Source organism: Cylas formicarius, unplaced genomic scaffold (genome assembly GCF_029955315.1).
Source record: "Cylas formicarius isolate icCylForm1 unplaced genomic scaffold, icCylForm1.1 PGA_scaffold_6__28_contigs__length_40554024, whole genome shotgun sequence".
In the NCBI taxonomy this organism is placed as follows: Eukaryota; Metazoa; Arthropoda; class Insecta; order Coleoptera; family Brentidae; genus Cylas; species Cylas formicarius.
In genome coordinates, this window is record NW_026844347.1 from 14082986 (window position 1) to 14101448 (window position 18463).

General features: G+C 33.1%; 1 protein-coding gene across 1 annotated transcript in view; it reads right to left on the reverse strand.

Moving 5' to 3' along the window:
* LOC132703052 (receptor-type tyrosine-protein phosphatase N2) overlaps window positions 1–18463 on the reverse strand; it is a 59610-nt gene that overhangs the window by 33116 nt on the left and 8031 nt on the right. Inside the window, exons 3-5 of the mRNA XM_060672092.1 lie at window positions 5131–5181; window positions 4993–5053; window positions 3259–3390 (exon numbers count right to left, since the gene is read on the reverse strand). Of these exons, the coding sequence (XP_060528075.1) occupies window positions 3259–3390; window positions 4993–5053; window positions 5131–5181 (244 nt within the window). The remainder of the gene's footprint in view (window positions 1–3258; window positions 3391–4992; window positions 5054–5130; window positions 5182–18463) is intronic.

An 18463-nucleotide genomic window follows, 5' to 3' on the forward strand; every position in this document is an offset into this window, starting at 1 on the left:
GATTTAATACCAGACAGCAGTTGAAGAGAAAAGAAAAAGAAAAAAACTTTAGACTACGTAAGTGATGGCACAAATTCAAACTATTCTGACAGTACACAATTTTACAGTACACAATACAACATAATGTATTAATATATTTTGTGTTTCAATTTCTCACGAGCAGATGAGAAAGTTAATAGCATTAACACAGTGATGACCATTTATCGTGTATCGGACTGCAACTGAAGTGTCACAAAATGCAGATAATTACTTTCTGAGTTTGTGCGTTGCAAATACGAAGGTTGCTATTTATATTTCTTGCGTGATAATGAAAAAAAAAGAATTTTTATCGAAATTGCTTTTACCGGGTTTTTGAAATGCGACTTCTGAAGGAATGGAAAAACGTTGAACACGCAATTGACTTTTGACGTGCGTGAAGAAAAACTATTCACTGCATGCCAAATCAGCGTTGTACTGCGTATCAGTGTTTTGGCTGGTCGAAACTTGGAAGAAGAATGATTTTTTTCTCTAAAGGCAAACAAGGATTGATTTTATTCAATACTGGCGAATCGAGATTCAAAAGTCTTTTAAAAAAATAATTAATAAATACAGGGATTATCTTATGGAAAGCACGAGACGATCGCTCACCCCACAGCACAGCAAACCACCACATCTGTAAGGTTTGCCGAAGATCCACAAACCTGACATGTCGCTCAGGCCAGGCCAGGAATTCGTCAACAAGTGGCTCAATGTCTGTTGGAGATAATCAATCCATTACCAGGAAAATCGCAGGCATTCGTCAAGAAGTCCATTTTATTCAAATATTGAAGACCACATTCTTAAATCAGGGAAATTATTTTGTTATAGAAAGTTTATTCACCTACGTACTTTTGAACGTATCTCTAGTGATTATTAGGGCCAACCTTCAAGAAGAGTCAACATTGTCAGAAAGAAACACACTATCACTGGAAGACACCACGAAACTACTGGATTGGTGCCCACGTAATTCGTATTGTCAATTGAGAGATCATTTCTACCCACAATACGATGGTTTGCCGATGGGATAAACACTTTCTCCTCTGGTAGCAAATATTAACATAGAATGGTTCGAGGAAGAAACTATCAAATCAACAACTAACAAACCTAAAAGTTGGTTGTGATATGTCGACGACACCTTCATAACATAGAGCAACATTTCCTGATCACATTAATGGCATCACTTCGTCTATAAAATTCACAATTTATAAAAATAAAAACGGAGCCAAACCAGGTCACGAAATCGGATTCGGCTCAGTGTATTGAAAACTCACACATACAGGCGAATACCTAAACGCATAATCGAAAAAAAATAATAATCCAATCACGATACAAACACACAAAAACTATCTGGAGAACCCATGTGCCACTTAACGACGAAGTTGAATGAATTAAAGATGATTCAAAGCAGAACGGTCATTCATGTTAGACTGATTGAAGATATCATTACTAAGTCTCAAGACCAAGCAGCATATAAATCACAGTCTCGACAAAACCAACTAGTGACAAGTTGCATGTGTTAAAAGAATTTCTGAAAAGATCACGACAATTGCAGCAAAATACAACGTCAAAACCGCGTTCCGTTGTGTGCAACTATAAAAAGTTTAATAATGAAAACAAAAGCAGAGAATATCACAGATAACAAAAATGTATATGCCCTGCGAGTGTGGAAAAATTTTACGTAGGCGAAGCGAAGCGACTACTCGATGTAAGAATAGGAGATCAACAAATAGGTCTCGCAGAGCACACTTGGACCGAACATCACAGAATCAACTAGTACAGACCCGAGAATTCTACAAAAGAAAACTCAATCACAACTCACAACAATTAAAATTTTAGTCATCCTAGCGTAGAACTTCCAGGGCTGTGGTTTCGACCTTATTTTTACAATAATTATTGGCATCAGTCTCTCAGATTATATGAGATCCAACGCGAACACATCTTGTTAAGGCCAAATGTTTATTATTAATGCTAGTCGTAATAGAGCCCAAAGACGCCTCTATCTCAGATGTCAGATGTCGATCTTGCTTTATCAGTTCGTGCACAGCATCAATATTTTTTGGCACACGATTCGATTTTGAAAGACGACCACAATTAAATTCACTATACCAGTATTTCCAGTGCTTTTTTATCACCGTGGAAAGAATTTCGATGATCGGTGTAGACTTGCCTTGTTAATCTACCTCGAAAGTTATGGAAAATAATCGCGCGAACACGTTTACGAATTAATTCTATTTTTTTTTCTTGATGAATTTTTGAAATTTTTTACGAACAACAACACAAATCGTATTCAAATAACAGAAGGATATTATGGTATAAAATTTCAAAATTTCGATTGGACACGTCAGGTGGCGCTGGCAACATTTATTATTACGTAAGCGAGAAATGTATGTAGCAACCCTCGTATAAAATATGCGTGTTCCCCTAAATTCTTCTTGGGTTGCTATCTGTCAGCTAATATGTACAGGGTTATTTTTTATGTTTGCGTTCCCACCTAGCGGGGTTAACGAAACTCACCTAGAAAAACTTTTAATACAAAAGTTGTATAATTTTTGCAATGTTATCTTTTAGTCGTGTAAAACGAAGCAAATGCGTATCGCAAAGTTGAAAAACAGTCGCAAGTTTTTTATCTATAAATGAAACCCTATATATTTTCTGTTATATTGAAAGATCTTTTTTTCCTGTTGTATGCCTCGATATCTCTTGACATCTTCATTTCTAACAACGGGTTTCTTTTTTCGACTGAGACTTTTGGTTTCATTCATTAAATTGACGGATAATATGTTTGATTGGGTCAATTGACGGTACTCGTCGTCCAGTAAAAATCTGACGATTTTACCTTTGAACTGCAGCTATTCTTTTTTATTGGAGTAAAAAAGACGAACTACTTGAAGATTTTCTTCCTCTGAGTAACCTATTATCCTAACTGAACGTTTTGATTTAATGTAAAGCGACACAATATGTTACACTGAACGCCGGGTCAACTAGATCAAAAAGAAGAAGATATTTCGTCACTATTTCTCAATACTGCGATGCGCATTTGTTTTCTTTTACAAGCCTAAAAGATAATACTGCAAAAATTATACAGCTTTTGTATTAAACATTTCGCTCGATGGCTTCAGTTAATCCTTGTAAATCGGTTCGCAAATATAAAAAATAACACTGTACACAGAATCCAAAATCGTTAATAATATATTTTTGTTTCATAATAACCAACCAACAAAAGATTAAATCACAGCTTACTCGTTTTTAAGTGAGTAGAGCATAGCTTGGAGTCGGCATTGGGTGTAACCGTGACTCCAACGGTATCCAAGAGCGAAAAGTCGTCGTAACTCTCTACTAAGCTCGTGAAGCTCTTCCTTTTCGAGATCATACCTATACGATTCAAAACGAAACAAATATATTAGTCAAAAATTAACATTTACACCTACACATAATTAATATTTCTAATCATGACTCGTAATGATTCAAAAAATATTACATACTACCATACAAATAGAAATACGAAACACGGTTGTAGAAGTTTGATAACCATAATGATTTGCGCTTAAATATATGTCAATTTGAATGAAAAAAAAACACATCTAGCTATGTAGGATTTTTCCTGCGCTTTGTATCTCTATCTCATTGGCGTACTTTTGGATTTTTCAGAGTGCTATATTCAGCTGAGAGCCAATTGCAAAGGAAATAGCTGATGGACTTACCTTGTATCGCCGTTATTTTAAGTTTATGCTTCTCGGATATAAGAAAGTGCAAGAAGCTAGTATGAAAAAATGAAGAAAATAATCACGGAAGATTTCTGGACTAGATGGTGATAATGCATGTAAGTGTTAATCAATCTAAGTCCAGTTTTATATTAATAAGATTTGGGAATAACGAAAGAGTGTTGTTATTTTCAAATTTGCTAATAATTGAGGAACCCATAGTTGTTAATAATAATTGTTTATAAAAATTCGGATTTCAAGATCAGTCAGTGTTACAGGAACAGGAATTTTAGTAAAGTTTAGTTAATTCTTCTGAAAAAAAAATACAAACTATTGTAATGCTATCTAGAAATCTTCTGGATTCCTTCTACTTCAGTTATTGATAAATCGACTTTGCTGACGTTTCGCTAATCATCTTGATTGCTTCTTCAGAGCTTAATTGAAACTGTTTAAATTTTAGTTACCTCTCTTTCATTTGAATAAAGCAATAAAACAATCGCAGCAATCGGCCCTCAATTTCACTTATCACTTTGAAGAGGACAGCAGTATGTTTGGCGAAATCTCAGCGGGACAGAGCCAAGAAAAATGTGCATGTAGTCTTTTCCCCAGTTATTTTAACCATAGATTATTAAGTAGAGGTTCAGTTGCATCAAAGCATGATACTCGAACCCAAGCCATCGTTGGGATATCTATGCGAGATTTCTAAGATACTTAATAATAAAGTTTTCTACATTTCGCTTTTCACAGGCTATCAAAATATCTTTTATATGTCAAAAGAAAACATGACATTTCTGTTTTGGTTTGTTCGTGTTTTTTCGAATTTACGACAGAAATTTTTAATACATCATTAAAAACGAAGTAGAACACGCCATTCGACATGGTAACTATCCAAAAAGTCATAAGTCATAAAAAAATTGAAGTTGATGGTTGAAGAAAGAAACATGGTACATGATTGCAGGGTTGTTGATTTAGACAAAAGAAGAAGCTCAAAAAATTCTAATTAAAACATATTTCTAGATTTTCATAAATCATAAATCAGTTAAATTAAAAAAGCTCACAAAGCAATCCAATAGATTTAATTGTATGGACCTTCGGAGAGGTTGGGCACATTGTGTTGTTTATTTATTACTTACCTCAAAATCAAAATATAGCAAAAAGTAACTTTCATGTTTATTATTTTATATACTATCCCGTTATCTGATTTATCATGTACATTCGGATTGAATGTCTTGACCAAATATACACTATACCACTCAAGAAAAAAAATATTTACCTGTAAAGATCTTCTTTGTCTAGATTTTCCACTGACGGTAAGCAGCGTCCAAATGCAAAGTCTAAGAAAACATGCGTATTTAAAATGAAGAATGGTATTTTGCATCAGTAATATTTAATACATAAAAAAGAAACTTACCATCGTAACACCATTCATCTTCCACGCAAAGTCGTTCGCTAAAAAAGCAACCTGTAAAAGAAGTTGATTAAGGTCAACGAAATTTAACAATCAAAATAATCTAAATCTAATTTACAATAACTTTGTTTTGTTAAGAAGAAAATTTGTCAATTTTACGCCAAATTTTTGTACATTTTTGTATGTTCCTACATTTAATATTTTAACCTTTTGAACTATGCATATGGTCGTCACATTCGGGCTTCATAGAGAGTATTCTTATATTGCTTGATTATTCCAAGTTATTCGATACAGATGACCACCGTTTCTTATTATGGGTTTGAAAATGAATCATTATATCTTGTCAGATCTTATTTTTGTGTGTTTTTTCAGAGGCGAGTAATGTGCTTTATGGGATGCCCGAAGGCTTTATACTTGGTCCTCTAATTTTTATAATTTACACTTCATAGCTTCTCATATATACTACCTTAGGCAAGGTGTAAGCTTTTGTTGATGGCACGCAGCGTGTTATTATTATTTTCCATGCACTGATTTTAATAATGGGTGTTTCTTTTCGATGTATAGAACTTCAAGTTGGCATTACTGTTTAAGATGGCGACCGATTTAACAGCTGTTAAGTAATTTATTCTGTTTGGTTTGGCAATTCATCATGAATTCATCAATTAAGGCGTAGATTCGTCGAATGGGCCCAAAACGAGATTGCCGTTGTTCCCGATTTTCATAAGCGAATTTTGTTTAGCGATGAAGCGCACTTCTGGTTGAATGGCTACGTCAACAAACAAAACTGCCGCATTTAGAGCGAAGCTAATCCTCAAGTGTATGTCGAAACACCGTTACATCAAGAAAAACTGACTGTTTGGTGCGCTTTATGGGCTGCTGGAATCATTGGTCCGTACTTCTTTAAAAACGATGATGGCCAGAATATTACAGTCAATGGTGATCGGCATAGAGCTATGATTACTAAATCTTTCATTTCTGAATTGAATAACCATGATGTCCAGGAGATGTGGTTTCACCAAGACGGCGCAACATGTCACACAGCACGTGCCACAATCGATTTATTGAAAGACCGCCTAATTTCACGTTTTGGACCTGTGAATTGGCCTCCAAGATTTTGTGATTTAACACCGCTAGACTACTACTGTGGGGCTATGTCAAGTCATTGGTCTATGCGGATAAGCCACAAACGCTTGACCACTTGGAAGACAACATTCGCCGTGTTTTTGCCGATATACGGCCACAAATGTTGGAAAAAATCATCGAAAATTGGACGTCGAGATTGGACTACATCCGCGTCAGCCGTGGCGGTCATATGCCAGAAATCATATTTAAAATGTAATGCCACAAGATTATTTTTCAGATAAATAAAATTCATGTTAATCGAATATTCCATCTTTGTTTTTTTGCAAGTTCTATACATCGAAAAAAAAAACCCTTACTTACACGGAGCCTATTAGTTCCGATTTAAATTTACTAAAGGATATTTCTGAGCAAATAGATGTCAAAAATGTCAAATCTGGGTATCAATATTGAAGGTCACAATTTAATATCTAGTGAAACAGCACGTAACCTTGGTGTCCTGCTTGACTCCAATTTACTCTTTGCCGAACATATAAAGGGCTATCCCACTTAAGCAACTTTACTTCAGTCGTCATTTTCACGGGCAAACTGAAAAATGGAGGTACTAGACGTCAAAATATTATGATTGAGGTTAGCACGTCTCATAAAAATGTCACTGGTGTCGGGGATACAAAGCGATAAATGTCTTAATTCTTTTATGAATAAAATAATAATATATATAATATAAATAGAATTGGCAGTTTTAGGTTTTTTGGCATTACAATTACAAATTTGTATCTTACTCGGACTTTACTCTTGAAGGGCGCTACACCATATTATTTAAATAAAGGTAATCTTTTTTTATCTGCCAAGTTCTGATTGAAACATGATGGAAATCTGAAAAAATATTATTTTTTTTTACAGAAGTGCCGCCCAGCTTTTCCTTATTTTCAATTAAAAATCTTATTTTTTTTGTTTTTTTAAATAAATACTTAAAAACATTAAATGTTTTAGTGTCCAGGTTGCCCATTTTTTATGAATTACCCTGTATATCTGATGTTTCGATTAGCAATGCCCCTTAAGAGAGACGTATGTCAGAAATTCTGGCTACTGCTGCTCCTTTTTTGACGAAGCGTTTCTATTTTTATTTTAGCAACAAAGTAAAGTCGAATAAAATTTAGTTGGAAAATTATCGAACAAAACACAATCTTTTCTATTCAGAAGTGTGATAACGAAAATATATTAGATAGATAGGATATATAGGAAATGCATGATTGACTGTGACACTTCTTGAGACAGTCGTCCAGCTTCTCCTTTGACCCAAACATAACAATATCCGTGGTCTCAGCTGCCTTTGGTAGAACACAATATTTGTGGGTATTCATGGTAAAGCGAATATTTTTTGAAGATCAAAAAGTCAAAAGTGCTTTTAGCTTTTCCTTCTGTGCGCAGTGTTCGACCTTTATTGGCTAACTTTAAATTGCTATTTACAAAACCTCTGGATTCCTCCAGCCTCGGTTGTTGTTGAGTCGAACCTGCTGACGTTTTGCCAATCATCCTGTTGACTTATTCAGAACTTAGCAGTTTTAGTTAAGCTACCATTGCACTTGGATGTCAAACGCAGATCGCGAAATTGAAATTGAATAATCTAGTGTGTCAACCAAGTTTCTTAAAAAATTTATGCTAAAATGAAGAATACGTATTTTTATTCCGTTTTTATACGAATTGAAATTTTTAGGGTCTAGGGTCGACATTGGGTTCAAAAGATTTTGAAGAATAAAAAGATATTAATTATTGACCTGATTTTTTCATATAATATTGGTTGCGAGCTTTTTGCATAACAAAGCCCAATTCAATACCTGAAATTTCATAACGTCCGTGGCAATACATTTTTGTAGAATGAGTACTAACCATTCTATCCACTGATATAAATTAACCTACAATGGGCTTGTTTGCACAATGCGGTTTTCCAGTTAGTTTTTCTATTTAATTCGACACCATTTCATTACTAAAACATATAGTGAAACATTCAGAGTTTTAGCTTCCTCCATTTCGAAGTTATTTCAATTCAAAGAATATAAGGCGTCATTCGTTATATTAAGTGTTCGTTGCATGTTTTTGATTTTTATAGTGATATTTGTTGTTTTAGTGTTTTGATAACATATTCGCTTCGAAGAAGATTTACCGGAAGTTTACATTTTTATGATATTTTAATCAAAATAAAGACTTTATAAGTGGTTAATGTGACGAATAAAATTTCAGAGGTAAGTAATAGGTTATATTAGAAGTATAGCTAACAACGGCTACATAAATGAATGTAATAAATAATAAATTGAAGGCACAGCTAGTTTTATCAAAAACTGAATCGGCGTGAGAATTTCACTTTATGTTGGTTTAGGCTGTCATATCACATTTTGACAAAACAAAGCTTGCGAACATTCTGAGTAATAAAAATGAATATGCATATTTTCAAGAGTTAAGTTTTTTCTTGTAGATATCGAATGATTCACTTTAGCTGTTTCGTCAACTGTTTTAGCCAAAGAGTAAGAGCGCTTATTTTTAATGCATTGCCATTGCGTGCGTCATTTTATAACTACAACAAAAGTGCATTTAAAATATATTATTAAGTCTATTGCGTTTATCAGCCTTTACTGTTTGTTTGAACACAAAATTATTGTAAGCAACAAGCAACATCCTCTTTGGTAAATTTGTGAAGATATCTTCAAAAAATGTATATTATGCTTATATTATATAAGTATTAGAGTATTGAGTATTTTGTTCAATTTTATTGTTTATCGCTGGTTCTTCTCGTAAGTTTCATCATTAAAAAACATCTAAACTAAACAGATTCAACTTTTTTTTAAAAAAGAGGAACTAAATGTTTAACTATTAAATAAACAACTTAAAAATAATTAATTAAACAATTTAACATAAACAGGACAAGAAGAAACATTTGGAAGGAATTTAATGAAAGGAGTTATGAAGTTTTCTACGAGCGACCATTCTTCCCATACTTCCTGAATACCTTGCCATAGCTCTTCGCTATTTTGAGACATAAAATTTCGTTGATCCAGCGGTTTTACGATTGTCCGCCATGTGATTTTGATTAGGTTGCTATCAGAACTGTTACTTCAATGTTGCCAGTTTGGAGCCATTGTGTAAACAGTGTTTGCAGTGTTGACAGGACAGTCTTAATGGAAAATATAATTATTTTCCGGGCAAAGCTCTTTGATACTACGCACAATAATGTTCTGCAATATTTCGGTATAAGTTTGACATACAAATCTTTCCTCAATTCCTTAAATCCATCCCCACTGAAATGGCCTGCAGCTCTGTACCTGTCGACAAATCGATGGTTGAAACGCTGGTTATTGTCTAGTTTGTACACTTTTTTTTACACTTTCATTGGAAAAAATGACTCTATCTGGTGCTTGATAGTTAAGAGCGAAAATAAGCCATACTTTCTTCTGATGGTGCGCGAGTGCTTTCTTTTTTGCCGCAGTCCGGCACTTAAGATGCGATGCATGAATACTTCCAAAAACTGTGGTTTTACTGCCTGGAAATTATTACACTCAGACACAATCCAAAAACTTGTCATTTTGCTATTAAACGCTATTAGACGGATGTGATGAAGGAATTACACCACGCCCCGTTTTTACAGGACCCAAATTAATAGGACCTCTCAAAAATTTCTGAAATTTTGTATATCGATCGATGTGTTCAAGTTTTGCTTTCCAAAATAAAAAAAGTAAAACGATCTCATTAACCAATATTAATGGGTTCCATTGTGTGAGTTGAAGAAATTTGAAAATTGATCAGCGTCGACAACTCCATGAAAACTAATCAAAGAACTAACCTGTTTTTTTTTTAAATGCCGGTAGGTTAACGTATCGAATATTAAAGACAGTTAATACTAGGTGGTTCTAAAACTTATCCAAAACTGACAAAGTTGTCATCTGTAACTAATATTTAGTTAATGAACCAGAAACCCCGTCAGAATTGAGAAAGTTGTCATCAGAAACTGTCTGCTCAACCCTTTGGCAATTAATGTTAATGATGGAGGATTAAAAAGGGGTACATCCTCTTGTGCCAAAATTTCGTTCCTACTTATATAAAGTTTAAGTGGCGATTCAGTGGAGTTCCAGTCTGTTTTCGTGATATCAATATCCACATATTATATTAAACCTGGAAAGTTTCCGTAAATACAAAATAAATTTAGTAAATATGGTAGCTAATGTTAGATAGATCTTGCTTTGTTCTAGGCTGTAAAACAACTTATTCCAAAGATGAAAAGGTCATGAAACTAGCAGGTTAAGTCTCTTCCAAACACCTAAAGTAAGTAAATTTTACAAGACTTATTTCATATAAAATGAAGGACTAATATTAATTAATCAAAGGCACAACAATTAATATTTCTGAAAATTAGAGACTTAGAGACTTACAGTTATCTGATATTGTGATATTTTCTTAATATTTTCATATTTGTTCTTTAACATTTTGAGATCACGGTAGATTATGCCTAAAGCTCCAATTATTGTTTAAGTAATACCATATATAGTCAAAACAACTTATCAACGACAAATTTTCAGGTTTATTTTTCTTTCATCTTGCTTAATTGCACCTCCCAAATAAAATTCCTAAGATAAGTGAGACAGACCTATATTATCCTTAGCAGAAAAAAATAGGATAAGCTTGTAATTTGTAAGAAGTTTTGAGACTTTGACAGTTTTGAGTGAATTGTAAATAACATTGTTTATTGCATGCCCAATCAAAAACCATGCTTTTAATTTTGATAAACAATATTGAAAATGAAAGAGAAAATGTAAAACCTTCTGAAAAATGTAAACGAAGAAAGCATATGTCCAGTACATATGTACAAATCTACAACTACTTTGGTAGAAACAATCAGAGATTGTGTACTCCCATTACACAACGGGTAGTGATCCATTTGCCGAAACGTCGTGTAAACAAAAAATAAAGACAATGGGAGTTCGACAATCTCTGAGTATTTCTACTTATTCATGGTCTACAACTTTCAAAAAGATATTTGTGCTTGCAATGTTGGGTTGTCGCTATAAAAAACAAATATAGTGAAAATTGCATACTAAAATCTATAACCGCAGATATTTTCCAATAGAAATAGTACAAGATCTTGTAGAAAGTGCTAAGGGGACAATTATTTTTCGCAACTGTTTTATATTTTTACTAACATCACACTAGGGTAGTCTCTGTATTTTCTGATTTGATATATATAATTAGAAACCTGTGGGCCCGTATGATAAGACTGGATTTGACTGTGTTTAATGATTTCTAATGAAAAAATTTGTAGAAAAACGTCTGTTTAATAAATTTAGTCCGTAATTACGACAAATGTTAATATAGTGTGGTCATGTGGGAAGTAATTAAACGAATTTATATTATTTTTGTTTTTCTCTGTTAGAGCAGTAATCTCTAGAAGAATTTTAAGGGCGGGTTAGAAAAAGGTTGCATAGTAAAAATAAGTACTTTTCATGAGAACACGTAATTTTTAAACAATTCAAGTGTTGAAGAATTGCAGTTTTCTAAGGTCTACTCAAAACCGTTTTTAATTTTTCAAAATTTGACAGCTGTCAAAAGATATTTAAAAAAACTGTTTTTCATTTCATTACAATTCTGATGATACAGGATTTGAAATAAAAAGTTTTTATGAGCAGTTTTGATTTTTTTTATTCACACACACATTTTAGAATTCAAAAAAGCAGTCAGCAGTGTACTTATAAATTCAAAGGAAAAAAACAACCTTGGCCTCATCTTGAGTTAGAAACTAGGAGGTGAAAGCAAATAATTGAAAAGTAAGTCGCCTGGGTAAAAACTTCAAATGTTAAATGATTGGAGGGGATTTAAATAATCTTTTTTTAAATATTTTCAATTAGAGTGTTGTTGTTTGTTAGACGAAAATGCCCCCAATACTGATTTCTCATTTAACCGGTAATAATTTTCGAACGTGATACTAGAACAAAGGAACGAACTAACTTGGTGACATATGCTTTCTGAATTAACCGAATAGTGCAGAAATAATGTCAGTATCCGTTAAATTGACCTTTTGAGATGATACAGCTAAAACCCAGAAAAAAATAGCGAAATTGTGCAACTTTCTTGGTAGCATATTGTTAAAAACTCAATAAAAACTTGTTTAAGTTAATTTCTTACAAAACTGTTATAGAAGGGCGGGGCAGGCCAGCAACGTCGTGAGAGTTCTCATTGCAGAAAAGAGAATCTATCTATTCCTTTTAGACTTTCTGACCTTTTCAAAAAATGGTGTTTTTAATTTCCTTTCAGAGCTTACTGAAGAAAACGATAGGATGATTGGCGAAACGTCAACAAGTTCTATTCAACAACAGACGTCAGAGCAATCCAGAAATTTTGTAAATAGTATTTATTACAGTCGTTCGTTTATGTTTCTTTAAAAAATAACAGGGATAACAGGAAAAATTGATGCCTTGGGTTCCATGCCACCGTACGAAGCCGAGGCGGGCACTTGAACCGCGGTTTTCTTATATCAATTAGCGCTGCAGTAATGAGATGGAATAATTAATCAATGCGAACCACGAAACACACTAATCTAACTGATCGACGAGAAATTAAAACCACTGTGTACGGATTCCGCTTCCCAACCGCATCGAACAACGGTGCGGCGTAGGGGGGAGGTAGTCGCGGACGAGACAACTTATATTCAAGTTTGCAGAATAATACAGGATCTTTTCTAATTTAATGTCAATAATTAAGGGGGCGGTTTTTGGGTCCATTTTAAAAAGAAAAATTCATATGGACATATGTCTTAAACATCTAAAGTATATATTTTTTATATCTCTTATTTTTTAAACTAATCCAGTCGCGAGCGTACTTAAAAACATATTCTTATAAACTCAAATGCTTTCTAAAGAAGAATTTTTTATTTTTTTTTCAGTCCGATGTACGATTTCCGCTAAAAAAAATATAAAGTTCTTCTCTGCATGGTCATAACAATATCGGTAATATGACAGGATGCGAAGAAATTAGTTTTTATTTAAAAGTGAAGACCGGGCGATGGACAGAAAAAAATTAAGAGATCAAATCTGCTCATAAATGAATGCAAATGTCATTATTTAAGTAAATCAGTGATGTTCCACTGGCTGTCTATGAACAAGTAATATGTTGGTTAATTAGGTCGAGACTAAATCTAGAAAAATCTTTTGTGAAAAATGAAATGTCTGTCTAAAGCAAAATATCTGGTTTTTAGTTACCAACTAGTGTGCTTCAGAAAAAAAAATAGAAGACTGTTATTTTTACAAGATGAGTTGTTGAAAGGGTACTCCACCTTGAAGAATACACGCTTCAGCTCCTTTTCTCATATTGCTACGCACTCCTTGAAATATACCTCCAGTATCGCAGGAAGCTCTTATACAATCCTTCAGGGTTAACTAAAGTACGATTAACCAGACTTTTAAGCTGACCCCATAATAAAAAGGCCTAACTGTTTAAATCTGGAGAGCTACGGGACCATTTTTGACCTACTCATGATTTAAATATTCTCTTATTACACTAAAAAACGCTCATTTATCCAGGTAATTTGCAAATCCTGTTCTAATTATGGCCATTTATCCTTTCGGGCAAGAAAAAGAGTCAAATTAAACAACTTCCAACAATTCCAGCCTAAATATTTACCGAAAACTGCACTTGATGTTTAAATTCGACATCTGCATGGGTGTTTTCATAGGCCCAAATATGGTTATTGTAAAAATTTCTGATTGCATTTCTGGAGTAATTGGTTTCATCTGTAAATTAAACCATTGACAAAAATTAACACGAAAGGGAAAATCTCTGGGAAGTACCGGTTGGACTCGTTGAATATGAATTCTTTTTTAAAATAACAATGCTGAATATTTTAAATACCAAATTAATAAGATGAGAAGAACTGGATTTAAAAACTGATGTCAAACACCTGTCAAACAACCGCATTGAAAACATAACTTATAATCCTTTTAGTCGTAATAAATAAAAAACAGTAACCAAAAATAAATATTTAAGCAGATAGAAAATTACTTACCTAAGAAATAATAACGATAATACATCTCTGCATGCTGTCATATTAACGATATTGTAATTATCATGCAAAGAAGAATTTTTTTAAACGAAAATCGTACATCGGATTGAAAAAATCCAAAAATTAAATATCTGTAATGATTGCAGATTGTAAGAATAATTTTATTTTTGGAGAAATCAATGGCGTACCATCAATGCTAAAATAAGGTGAAATTCCGTACGTCCGCGACTGGTATATACCATATTTTACCAGCTAGTATCTCAAAAGTGAAGACGTTTGACACATATGTCCATATTACCATATGAAGTTTTCTTTTTAAAATGGACACAAAAACCGCCACTCTAAATATTGACATTCAGTTAGAAAACATCCTGTATTATTCTGCAAACTTTGATATAAGTTGTCTCCTCTCTTCACCGCCCGTTGTTTGATGCTATTGGGAAGCAGAATTGGTACGCAGTGATTTTAATTTCTCTTCGATCAGTTAGTCAGTTAGTGTGTTTCGTGGATCGCATTGATTAATTATTCCATCTCATTAATGCAAGGCAAATATTAAATAGTGCTTTATGTTACAACGACAGGTAACAGAAGTACTGGAAATGCGAAAGTGATTGGCGACTGTGTTTAACGAAGCTGACATCTTAAAGTGACACTTTGCGCACATTTCATCATTGATAATTCTGTGTTTTAGAATAGGGAATAGAAAAACAATATTTCAAAACAGTTATATATACTTTACCCAGTTATGCAGTTATACACACTTCTGAAAGTTTACAAGGGTTCGAATTTTTTCTTTGATATTCGCAAATTAATAGGTAAAAATTTGTGGAGCAAACAAACTAAAATCAAAACTATCGTTAAAGTCGCATTTTAAGCTTTAACTTCATCTTCTAAATGCAAAAAGTTCAATTTAATAATACCATTAATGTCTGAGAGTTGGATAGATACAATAGAGTCTTGAACACAACTTATCATGAAAATATTCATCACGTCATCTATGGAATGCATTAGAGTGTACGAGCTTCCTAAGATTCACAAACCAGTGGTTCTCTAACCAAATCTCTAGCAAAATATCTAGCTTATAAATTGAAACACTTTACGTGGAAAACGTATAGTTTCGTACTTAATGGCTTTTAATTTATTGAACAATTAAAAATCTTTATATTAGATCCAAACGGTTCGGAAATGGTCAAATGAAATCTTCTCACCTTAAATAAAAAATGCTTATCTGGAATATATTTTTCTTGAAAGGATTAAATTTACGAACAAGTTTCAGCAACAGTTATACGTTCTCTATTATGACCAGTTATATATATATATATATATATATATATATATATATATATATATATATATATATATATATATATATATATATATATATATATATATATATATATATATATATATATATATATATATATATATGAAAACTTTTGAGAAGAAAGCTCTCGGCATTTTCCATCTAAAATCAAAACTATGGAGACATGATTACACATTTGTTATTTGATCTTATGGCCAACAATATATCCGAGATTTTCCTACCCATTTAATGTCTATTCACCCACACATACGTTTTAATTAATTAATTAATTAATAGAAAATCAGACCTAACATTGGATAATATTGGATACTTCAGTTTGCAGAAAACACGCAGACCGACACCTTAATGTATTGTGACACAGCTATCAACTCAACCCGATTCCAGTAGACCCAGAATTAAAATTCCTTACATCTGCTCTTCTTTCTAATAATTTCTACAATACAATTTTTATTTTCTTGTAGCGAGCGAGAATGGCGGACGGTTCGAGCTCCGAGATCGATGCGAATTCTCAATATTTTAAGTGTAAAATACAATTTGATGATGTGAAATCAATAATACAGTGTACTAACTGTAATCGATATTATCATGGTAAATCAAGTTGGAAGTGTGCATCGTGCTGTGATTTAGTTTTGGAGGTTAGGAATGAAACTGTAAACAAACCTGAGCGGGCAAGGAAGAGAAGTCGAACCGATGAATGTATTATTGGTCAAAATTATGTTGATGTCATAAACAATACTTTGGATTTGCTACTCAAAAACACATCGGAATTAAATGGGAAAATCGACTATTTAATAGAGGAAAATTTAAGCTTGAAACAAAAATTGCAAAAACTAAAGAGTAGTGATAGGTTAATGGAAATTACTGAAATGCAACCGGAATCTTATGCAAATGTTACCAAGATCAAGGGTACTGATAAAATATTGATTGTAAAGCAAAAGGGATCTCATGAAATAAAAAAGACGCTTCAAACTAAAATCAATCCCATCAAAATAGGAGCGGGTGTATCAATGGGGCGTACTACCAAGAATGGCGGACTAATACTGAAGTGTGGCGATGAACAAGAGATTTCGAATATTCAAGCAGAAATACAGAATAAGCTTGGTGTGGAATATGAAGTAGAAAGACTTAAATTACGTGAACATAGAATAAAAGTGGAGGGAGTTGATGAGAGTGAGTACAATGCTGAAGATAATATAATTATTGAGAAAATTATTAAACAAAATGAGGTAAAGCCAAATGATAAGGATTTGAAAATGAAAATTTTGAGAAAAACTAAAGTATTTAGTAGAAAATTTAATATCATTTTTGAGGTTGACTCACAAACATACAACATACTGGTGCTGAATCAGAGGATGAATATAGGATGGAGCCGTTGCTTGGATTATACTGATTATGGAATAATTAGATGTTCCAAGTGTTGTAAATATGGACATTAACAAAAATAATGTAAGGAAAAAATGTTCGTGGTGGTGAGCACGATTTCAAAAGTTGCAACAGTAGTGCTCCTATTAGTGCCTTTTCTGCATTTTTTCAACCTGGATGTATGGATTTTGCTGCACGTCTTGTGGTTAGATTCCTTGATGCATGTGGTATCTGCTTGTAACCGCTTTTGGATTTGCTAGCTCATGGTCTATGGGTTGGTTTTAATCATTATGTATATTAGCTAGAATTTCAAAGAAGAACTCCTTCGCTGGAGAAGATCCGAAAACCCTCGATATTTAGAACTTCTGAGATTAGTTTCTTTCGCTGGAGAAGATCCGAAAATCCTCGACATTTGGAACTTTAAAGTTTAGTCTCCTTCACTGGAGAAGATCCGACAATCCTCGACATTAGGAACTTCAAAAATCAGTCTCCTTCACTAGAGAAGATCCGAAAATCCTCGACATTTAGAACTTCAAAATTTAGTCTCCTTCCTGGAGAAGATCCGAAAATCCTCGACGGAAGTCGGCAATGGGCGAATGATCCTGGTAGTCGTGCCCAACAGTTTTTTGTGAAACGCATCATTGAATTGAATTGAACAACTGTATATTGTCTAATAGCAAATATGGAATGAAATTAAATATTGATCACGCTGCATGGGATATAAATAGATATAAATACAACGTAATAAATATATAAAATAGCAATTACACAATAATATCGAGTTAATGATCAAATGGTTTTTGATAAAGACACGGTGTTGTCGAAACAATTGTCATGTCAAAATATATAATTTCGTGAAAATCTGAACTTTTAGTTCTTATTTATTTTGATAAATGGATTTTCATCAAGTAAAAGCCACCTCAGTTCAAGAGTTGATGCTGTTTGGTTTGCTAAGTAATTTTAACTGTTTTGCATTTTGAAAAAGTAAACGGATTTTCATATACTTGTTTTCGTTTAATCGGGGCATGATTTTATAAAAAATGCTGACTTTGCGATTTACATTGACGGTACGGTATATCATTTGCCAATTTAACTGTGAGCGATCCATATCAAGTTGGTCGCACTGGATGTTCCATTGAGCCATTTGAAATTGTGCGTTCATGACATTGTTATCACTTAAAAGTACAGAAAATGATTTTTGAAAGTTTTTAATTTTCATTATATATACTTATAAGTTCTGCTTCTTGGGTTGAATATTGTACATTCTGTAATAGTTCAAACTGTTTATAAGATTCGCAAATTTAGTTTTGTTTGGATTATTTCAAGGAAGTTAACATTTAAGTCTCCCAAGAATATCAAAAAGTCCTATGAAAACAACGTGTGAAGCCAAATGTTTTCCACTACTTCGAAAATATATTGGTATTATATTCCAGAGGTCTATAAAACGAGGTAATAATAATTTTCTGTTGGTTTATTGCTAGGTCAATGCTCATCCATTTATGGCATTTTTCGTGTGTCGAACTACATGG